Source organism: Gymnoscopelus braueri, assembly GCF_963280865.1.
Source record: "Gymnoscopelus braueri genome assembly, chromosome: 12".
In the NCBI taxonomy this organism is placed as follows: Eukaryota; Metazoa; Chordata; class Actinopteri; order Myctophiformes; family Myctophidae; genus Gymnoscopelus; species Gymnoscopelus braueri.
In genome coordinates this window covers 27,782,629-27,792,248 of record NC_137614.1, presented here as the reverse complement: position 1 = coordinate 27,792,248, position 9,620 = coordinate 27,782,629, and the positions used below count along the sequence as shown (strand labels likewise).

Below are 9,620 nucleotides of genomic sequence, written 5' to 3'. Positions count from 1 at the left end.
TTTGCTCATAGTTGCTTAATATTTGGTGATGACTGATTGCTTGTGCTGACACAATACTCGATGAGATTCACTCATTTAGGCTAGATGTGCTGATGAAAAATGTCAAATGTTTTACTAGTTGGCTATTGTGCTGATCCAATAATAGATGACGTTTACTCCAATTTACACAGAACATGGTGGGGATCAGGGACTGGTCTTGTTTAAATTTTCCCAGGATTTGTAATTCTGCTGACTATTCCTTCCTGCTGCTATAGGAAAAGCGAGAGTTAACTGCCCTTAAACAATGGAAGTCAAGCAGGATGGATGAGGAAAGTGGCATTGATTGCGGGGGAACACTGCGTATGAAACAGGACATATCCCATTAATCTGTAGCTGATGTGAACCGCAGCCAAGACAAATGTTCCTGCATTCTGTCCCTGTCACAGTGACCTGTGTCATGACCTTACTGACAGCATGTGGCTAGACCGCACCAAAATCAACAGACGGCTTTCTCGCTGTTAACATTTGTCTGCCCCAAAAAAAATCCCCACTTTCCCCCATATTTTTGTTATATGTTCAGTTAATAAACAGTAAACTGAAGGGTTGTGTTAACTAAGCCGTTTATTTCACTGTTTGTTAACCAAACATAACAAAAATAGTCATTCGGAGGATTTTTGTGGAACTCCGCTATGTCCGACACCTGAAATTAATGCTGGAAATTGTGTCTTAGAGTGGGTCTAGAAGTCAACTATCCATGTGTAGGGAGGTGTGCGTAGGTTAAAGGCCCTGCTTAGTCAGACTTGATGCTGTGTGTAAATCAGACAAATCTGCCAGAGAGAAATCATTTGCTATGGCAGTGTTTTAGTTTGGCCATGCCAAGCTAGGCTTCCTATCTTATCTACTCGTATTGTCCTATGCTTTGTGGTGGCTGTTTTCATAATTGTCTGCTCTGTGCCAACCCCACATACAACAAAATCACAATTTGTTGTTGGTCTTTAGAGGAAATTCATTTAAGGAAATGTGCCATTGCTGAGTAAATATAATCAATTCTACACATCTCTTGGCACTGTATGTAAGTATGTAATTGAAATTAAAGTCACCTTGACCAGTAGGAATGGTGTTGTGGGGAAATGTATTCCAGAGGCAATGATCAGCAGTGTTTTATTATGAGTATTCTGTGAAAATACAATAAGGGAAAATACTGTGTTATGTTACAGATTGTAATTCACTTCTAGATCCTCAAAGCCCCAAAACCTAGACCCCTTTAGTTGTGTGGGCTTTCCTGCAGCTCTGTACCAATCCCCCAAGCCACTGAGGATGTCCTGTTAGATCTTTTGCGTGTGTGTGTGCGTGCGTGCGTGCGTGCGTGCGTGCGTGCGTGCGTGCGTGCGTGCGTGCGTGCGTGGAGAAACTACAGGCTGCCTGTTTGCCCAGATAGTCCAGGACAGCAGAGTTCATCATTCATCCTCTCCAGTAGACACACCAACATATCAAGGTAATATGATACATTTGATGCCTCATATTAAATTAATTGTGCTTTAACTTTTCTAGGATCCTAGATCTTAATTGTGCCTTCCATTAGGCTACTGTCCTCTTAGCATCATTGTGTGCTTTGCGACCTCTTTCATCCACGTATTCAACCTTGATGGATATTTATCTGGATTGTTGGAGATCAAAAAGGAATTGTACTGAACCGAGTGACAGAGAGCAATTCAGACTTGAATTATGAATTTGAAGCATCAACTCAGCTCCAAACAATGCATAGATTCGCACATTCTGCGAAAGAGTGTTCTAAATGCCTTCTCTAACTGCACTGTTATTATAAGCCACTCAAAACATATTCTGGGAACATCACATTTTCATAGCCCAGTATGTCTTTTGTGTTGCACTTTTCTTATGTAACATCAAAACATAATCAGATTAACCCCAGAAAACAAAAAAAGAGTGTGGAACAATTTCCTCTCTGCGATTTAAGATTTCATAAATCCTTACGGACAACATTTCAGCTGTAATATTCTGGAAGTGCACTACTTCTCATACAGCATGATGCAGTGCCTGTCCCTCTTCCACTGCATCGCCAACCCCATTCTCTACAACTTCCTCAGCAAGAGCTTTCGCAACAACCTGATCAATACCGTGGTGAACTGCATACAGGTGGCTGGAGTTCATATAGGACCAGGGTCCCAGCCTAACGCAGCTGACACAGGAGAAAAAAAGAGGCCGGGAAGCAGCGGAGGCTAAGTGAAATGAGTACCAGTCACTCAGACATTGGATAAATTCTAATAAAGCAGGACTCTACTGTATACATAGACAATGCAAGATAAGACCTATCATTTTAACTATTTAGCCATTTGAAAATGTGGAAATGTTAATAAAAAAAATACTAGTTAAAATGATCCAGTTAAAATGAATAGCAATATTGGGGTATTTTATTGCATGATACAGGCAAGTATGTGTGTTGCACTGCTGCATTCAGAACCAGATAATGTACTCTTATGATGTAGGCTAAGTTGTATATGTTTAGTTATGTACATAATAACTAAACAGATACAACTTAGATACAATTTAGCTTACATCATTACAGTACATTATCTGGTTCTGAATGCTGCAGTTCAACACATACAGTACTTGCCTGTATCATGCAATAAAGAAAATCACAATACTGCTATTCATTTTAACTGGAAAATATAAGTAACTTAATTTGCTGTAGTTGCAGTTCACTATCTCGCTTCTTGTTGGTTTATGAGGAAGTCTAAGCTGATCATATGACTTCCATTTCAGCCGCCCAGGGCGAGTTTCTTTCCACTACAAACAATGTGGACTTGGTGATAAGAAGAGCGAGAAAGGGGAAAAGATTTCACGTTTCTGTACACACCTGAGCTTAGAGGTCAAACCTCTGGAAGCGAGTGCTGCGGAACTCTGCAAATTCACCAATGAAATTCTGATGATTCTGATTAATTCGTTTTTGCAACATGGGACACTAGAACAGACCATGTACAAGCAGTGCTTTTTTTTTAACTTGTTTATTCTAGATCTAGAAACAATATTTACGGTATTTGTTAAAAAGGCAACCTTCATAGTTCTTACTTTAAAACCCTTTAAAAATCAACTGGTTAAAAGAATAAAAAGGCATAAATATAATAAATAATTACATCATAATTAGATACAGATATGAGGTAAACAAAATATGACAAAATATATATCACAGGTGTGAAGTTGCGGATGGGCACTTCAGTACCATATTTCTACAGCACAACATGAATACAAAAAGACAGCATGTGGGGGGAGGATACATCTAGTGAATATAGTGCATGAATAGCATAATTGAAAGAACTCTTAAAAATTACGACAGACAAAAAACAAAACACTACATGCAGGAAGAAAGGAAGATTACATGTTATCTACTTAACTTATAAGGCCCCAGTTTCCTTTCTTATCTAAAACAAAATGGATAGTATCGTGCCGCTTAGACAATATAATACTCAGTACGCATACAAATAGGGTATGTAAAACAATTATGCAATATGGTTAATCATACCAACTGCAAATTAGAAAACAATGACTGTATATGCTACAGTGAGGTACTACTTCCTTTACATCTTCATTAAACTTGTGAATAATGCAGCAATGTACTGAATGACAGTCAACAGTCCTCTTCTCAGAACACGTAACAAAAGATACACTGCCACCAAGTGGCCACTGCGTGTATGTGGCTTTAGAGGGACTACTCAAACAGGTAGGCTCCATAAACAGAACCCTACATAGAAAAACACGCTAAATTCATAAATGTCTACAATTCAACAACCAGGAACTGTGGATAGGGTTGGAATCCGGAATCGGAGGAACCGGATCCAACATTGAGGAACCGGAATCGGTTCCTCAATGTTGGAATCGTTTCCAGAACCGGATTATCACACTGTCAGAGCTGGTATCTGGACTTCACGTCTGCTATACCATTACGATACAAGGGGTTCTCAAACGTTTTAATTTCAAGAACCACCATAACTCTGACAGTGTACAAATGTGTACAAATTTGTACACTCTCAGAGTTACAGACATTTAAAGGGTCCATTTGGAACCCCCTCAAGTAACCCAGAGGGTCCCTGTACTTCACTTTAAGAACCAGTGAGGTATATATAGGAATCAGTTAAGAGGGAATCGTTAAGGAACCGGAATCGTTCGAATACTAACGGATCCGAACCCTAACTGTGGAGGAGTCAGACAAAGAAAGGCACACACGCGCACGCACGCACGCACACACAGCTACAGTATTATAGGTCAGGAAGAAGCCACAGCTGATCAGGTGTCCATAGGGGGAAGGGGTTCTTTAGAGTGGTCATTGTACATGAAGGTCTGCTCGATGTTGAAGTCTGGAGGCAGGTGGTCCTTGTGGACCTCCATGTGCGACGACACCATCTTCAGCGTGGAGAAGTAGAGGCCACACACTGTGCAGCGGTACATGAGTGCCCCAGCATGCGTCTTCAAGTGGCAGATCATGGTGGATCGGCCCCGGAAGAAGCGCAGGCACACCTTGCACTGGTACGGCTTCTCGCCGGTGTGGATGCGGAGGTGGTAGGTGAACTCGCCGGAGTGGGCGAAGCGCTTGCCACAGTAGCGGCAGCGGTACCACTTCCCCCGCGCACACGCCGCCCCATCCAAGCCACCGCTGCCGTTGGTCAGGAGCCCCGCGGGGAAGCCCCCTACTGGCCCCTGTAAGAGTTTATCAGACAGACCAAAACCCATCCCCAGGCCAAAACCCAGGTTGGTCATTTTCACAAGGCTTCCAGCCTCCCGCGGAGACGACGACGAGGGGGAGCCTTCCAGAATCTGGTCAGCTCTCCGCTTTCCCAACCACCCCTGGCCCCCCAAGCCGTTCCCTATGGACTCTGTGGTGTGTAGGCTGAGGTGGTACTGAAAGGCAGACGAGGAGCGGAAAGTCTGTGGGCACAGGAAGCAATGCATCTCTTCCGCTTCGCCTGCGCCCCGGGCATCTGCTCCGGTTTTGAAACCCTGCTCTCTCTCCTTCGCCGCCGCCTCCTCGGCGTGCAGGGCCATGTGCCTGTCGAGTTGGGAGCGCTCTAGGAAGCTGTGGGCACAATGTGGGCAGGAGTAGACAGCCAAGGAGAGGTGGGTGAGGGTGTGCCACAGAAGTGAACACAGGGTGAGCTGGGGAAGGTGGCACACACCACAACTCAGGGACTGGGCGCACACGTGGCTCAGTAGGTGGTCTCTCACCGCCTGGGGAGAAGGTGAGGCACATGAACGCAAAAGATGAGCATATTGTACAGTACACGCAACTGGTACAGACTCAGGAGGAAGAAGGGTTCCATGTTTTTTTTATTCAATAGATGAGTTGTGTGATAATGCATAGTTATCTTTCAAAAACACAATGAAAAACCTGATGCAAGTTTCCTGCCACATTTCCAAAACTTAGACAGATAGAAAATTACATGCACAGCTCTATTTCAATACTTTGCATCATGTTTATGAACGTAGGACATTTTTGTTGCATTTTCTGAAATTATTACATTACAGTCATTTAGCAGATGCTTTATCCAAAGCGACTTACAGTAAGTGCATTCAACATAGGTAGGCAAGGAAACCACTAATCACCAGAAGTATTAAGTGCATTCTCTTCTAAAACAAGCAACTAAGAGTATACCTAGTGCTAAAGTAAAAGTGCAATATATCAGCTACCTACTTTCATAAACAAATGAGACAAATAGGCAAATTAAATGAGCAAGAGCTAAAAACAAGATCGAATAAACAAGATCCAAAAAGACAAGAGCTCGTACAACTAATTGACAACAAGTAGACAAATGCCATATAATCTGGTTTTAAGCCATATTCGTACAGGACTAGTAATACCTGAGGACCATGAGGTCCTCATTTAGCAAGTATTCGACTATCCACCCATGTCTGTGTTTTATGCGGTGCATTAGCACAAGATAAGCGAAGTTACTGACATTACCCCAGATATGATTGAAAATGTCAAGACCCGGCCCAGATGGCTGGCGTAGTGGTCCGGGCACCTAGGCTGCTAAAGCGTGTTGCGGGATCAAATCCCAATGACCTTTGCTGCGTGTCACTCCCCATCTCTCTCTCCCCATTTCCTGTCAGTCTACTGTATACTGTCCAATAAACGCAGAAAAGGCCCCAAAAATATCTTTAAAAAGAAATTTAAAAAATGTCAAGGCTCTGCATGACATCCGCTTCCAGCACACTATTTTCCTCTGCAAACACATTCTGAAAAATATTTATACTTTAACTTGGAATTGGACTCGATACTAAATTATGGACAAACTACTGCAATTATTACAAATTACCAGGTCTCGCCTAAAGCTGTAGGGAGACAAAACTCACTGACCTGGAGGTCCTTGGTGAGGGTTTTGCTGCACACTGCGCACTGCAGCTCGGGTCCCAGGCTCTGGGTGGCACCAGTGAGTGCCCCCTGTGGCAGTGTGTAGCCTGCAGCTGCATGACGGCGATGGCGAAGTAGTTTGTTTTGACTGCAGAACTGGAGTCGACACATGTCACAGGAGAAGAGTTGCACACCGACGTGCAGCAGGGCATGGCTGATGCCGGCAGCGTGGTCCGAAAACGAAGCACCGCACACCCGGCAAAGGCCAGTCTCCGTCAGGTGGCTTTCTGCGTGTGCGCTAAGAGCGGCCGGGTCGGCCGGGAGAGACGCCGCGCAGGCTTTACACGACCCCGCACTCCCCGTCACCTAGAAGAAGGATGTAGCGTATGTGATCACACTGTCATTTCTATCAAGCGGTTCTACATTTGTCAAAATCCACACTGGGACAGCAGAGCATGAAGCACATTGTAACCTGGAAATAGCAGCCTGATTTGATTAAAAACCAATAGCGAGCACTCTTATTGACAGTGACCTATGGCTTATAATCTCAAAAACATTACCTGGCCGCCGGAGTTGGTGCCGCTTCCGTTCTCCACACAAACAAGGTCATCTTCGTCGTCCTCCTCCTCGTCCTCTTCCATGTAGTTCTCGTCATCGCTCAGCTCAATGATCTCGCCTGCCAGCTGACCCCACTGCTCATCCTCTTCAGTGCCCTCAATCGCCCTGCTTCCCCGCAGGGGGTCTCTCTCCTCATCATTCCGCCCCGCTTCTACCTCCCCAAACATGAGCCCGTCGTCCTGGGTCACATCCGCCGCCCCTCCCTCTGCCACGCCCCCCCCCTCCGCCGTCCCACCCTCTGCCGCCCCGACCTGCAAGCCGCCCAGCGGGTCTCCCGAGGACGCTGCCGGGGTGCAGACCTCCGGCCCACGCTGAGCTGAAGGATCAGGAAAGGAGCAGGAGTCGGAGGGCACAGGGACGCTACTCTGAGGCAGAGAGGTGGTCATGCCCTCGCAAATAGCCATCCGTCCATCACCATCTCCGCAGATCCCCCTGTCGCCAGCCTCGTGTTCCCCCTCCCCCACCTCAGTCTTCAGCTGGGGAAGCACAGGGCCTGGAGGCAGGACTCTGTGAGGCTGGCTTTTGGTCAAAAGACTGTGTTCTCCAGTCAGCTGACTCTCCGCTGCCATCTGCCCGTAGCCCATGTGAGACTGGACGTCTTCCGTCTTGAGGTGCAGCGACAGGGAGGCAGAGGTGTGGTTCGCCTCAAGATCTCTGGGTGTCCTATGCTGGAGGAGAGGGGAGGGTGCGGCGGCCGGGGTCGGGGCAGCGGAGGGACCAGCCGACGATGACAGGGAGGAGCAAGAGGCCGCGGACGAACACACGGAAACCGCAGCGGCAGCATCAGTGGCCATGTTAGAGTCCAGTCCCAGGTCTCCGGCGCCATTTGCTTTACAGTTTGTCGTCACTGAGGCCTGCATGTCAGGGAACGTGGCATGGCAGGCCCTCACCAGCTCACTGACGCCCAGCCGCTCAGCTAGCTCATACAGCACCCCTACATCTATCAGGTCGGTCAGGATCTCCCCCGTGTAGATGAACGTCAGCACCTTCTCAAAGCTGGCCGGGGAAATGAATTCCAAGGAGAAGGCAGTAGTGGAAGAAGACTGGGCCCGGGCAAAGAGGCTACGGAAATACGCTCCAGCGCAGGCCAGGACAGCACGGTGAGCTGAAAAAGAGCGGTTCCCCACCTGCAGGAACACATCGCAGTACATTCGGGACTGCCGGCAGCGGTTAAGCTCAGACAGGAGGCCAGCAGCGTGGCCGGGGCCCTGCAACCGGATCCTCATTCCCGCTGCTGCTACTGCAGGCCCTGGCCTGTTTCAGTCAAACTGTGGAAGTGAAACAGGAAGGAAGTCATTGCAATGGAACACTATAGACGTGTGTGTGTGTGTGTGTCTGTGTCTGTGTCTGTGTGTGTGTGTGTGTGTGTCTGTGTGTGTGTGTGTGTACACATACATACATGCTATACACACACACATACACATTATATATATATATATACACACGCATACACATTATATATATATATATATATATATATATATATATATATATATATACACACACACATACACACATACACATTATATATATACACATTATATATATATACACACACACACACACACACACAGTGTGTGATATGTGTTTTGATTGATTGATTGATTGATTGATTGATTGATTGAATACTTTATTAGACAGAAATGTAAACTGCACGAGGCAGTCAAGACATTTGGGCTAAAAGGAGAAAACTAAAAAGTCCTGGGGACTTGTTTCCATAGTGGTCCTATAAGTATTCAATTCATCAACATAGCATAGAAATAACACCAAAATACTATAGACCCCTTAACAGACGACGTCACACTGATAAGAAGAACCAGTGTGCGCGCGCAGGCCGGCACCAAATTAAACCCATTCTGTCATGTCCCGCTAGGACGCGCCTCACTAGCCAACACACAAGAGGAGGTTGAATGTACTGAAACACCCCGAAACACTATGTTGGGAATTGATTGCATGAAACAATCACGTGCGTCCAGTCTCACTGTTATATAATTGGTCTATATCATCAACAAATGTAAAACACTATATGTACAAAGTAGGAACAAAATGTATTTATTAGTATAGTTATATTATACTTGTCAGTGTCTCCTCATTACTCATTACTTTGCAGAGAAAACTCTTAACATTGGAAGACTTTCCATCACCTGTTAGATACGTACGGGGTAAATCCACATTCTGCGAACATCTAGAACTATTCTGTAGAAAAGTTCCATCGGATTAGCCAGAGATTTCTCAATCGTGCATGTTGACAAGTTACATTGTTACAGTTTGACCATCACCAAAGAAAAAACGTTACATTCTGTTAGCTCTGCAATCTCTACCAGTTACATGATAACTCTATAATATAATGCTAGACTGATTAGATCCCTTACGATATTAAAATCCCCCTCTCATTGAGAACAATGCCCGTTGGTTTTTTAAGATAAATTATAAACATGCCTTACCCATAGAAAGCAGTGCTTTTATAGTTTAGGCAAACAGAACACTTGTCTCTGTTATTTTTTTTTATTGAGAAGCAAACGTTGGTCGCACATTTATGACGTAATATCACCAAAAATACAGTTTGGGCGCCATCTACTGTCTGGATGACTGGGTAGACGCTATGGCAGTGGCTCTCTTTAAAGTGGATTCCAGGGACTCTCTCTGGGTTCCTTTAGGGGGG

The 9,620-nt window shown here is 45.3% G+C and overlaps 1 protein-coding gene across 1 annotated transcript; it reads right to left on the bottom strand.

The window, feature by feature from the left end:
• Positions 1 to 3,037: 3,037 nt before the first annotated feature.
• zbtb39 (zinc finger and BTB domain containing 39) lies at positions 3,038 to 9,586 on the bottom strand. The gene is made up of 4 exons (XM_080444859.1): positions 9,403 to 9,586; positions 6,901 to 8,226; positions 6,347 to 6,706; positions 3,038 to 5,217 (listed from the first exon to the last, which is right to left on the bottom strand). Exons 2-4 carry the CDS (start codon positions 8,182 to 8,184, stop codon positions 4,279 to 4,281), a joined length of 2,583 nt encoding a protein of 860 aa, XP_080300985.1. The 5' UTR covers positions 8,185 to 8,226; positions 9,403 to 9,586; the 3' UTR covers positions 3,038 to 4,278.
• Positions 9,587 to 9,620: the final 34 nt, after the last annotated feature.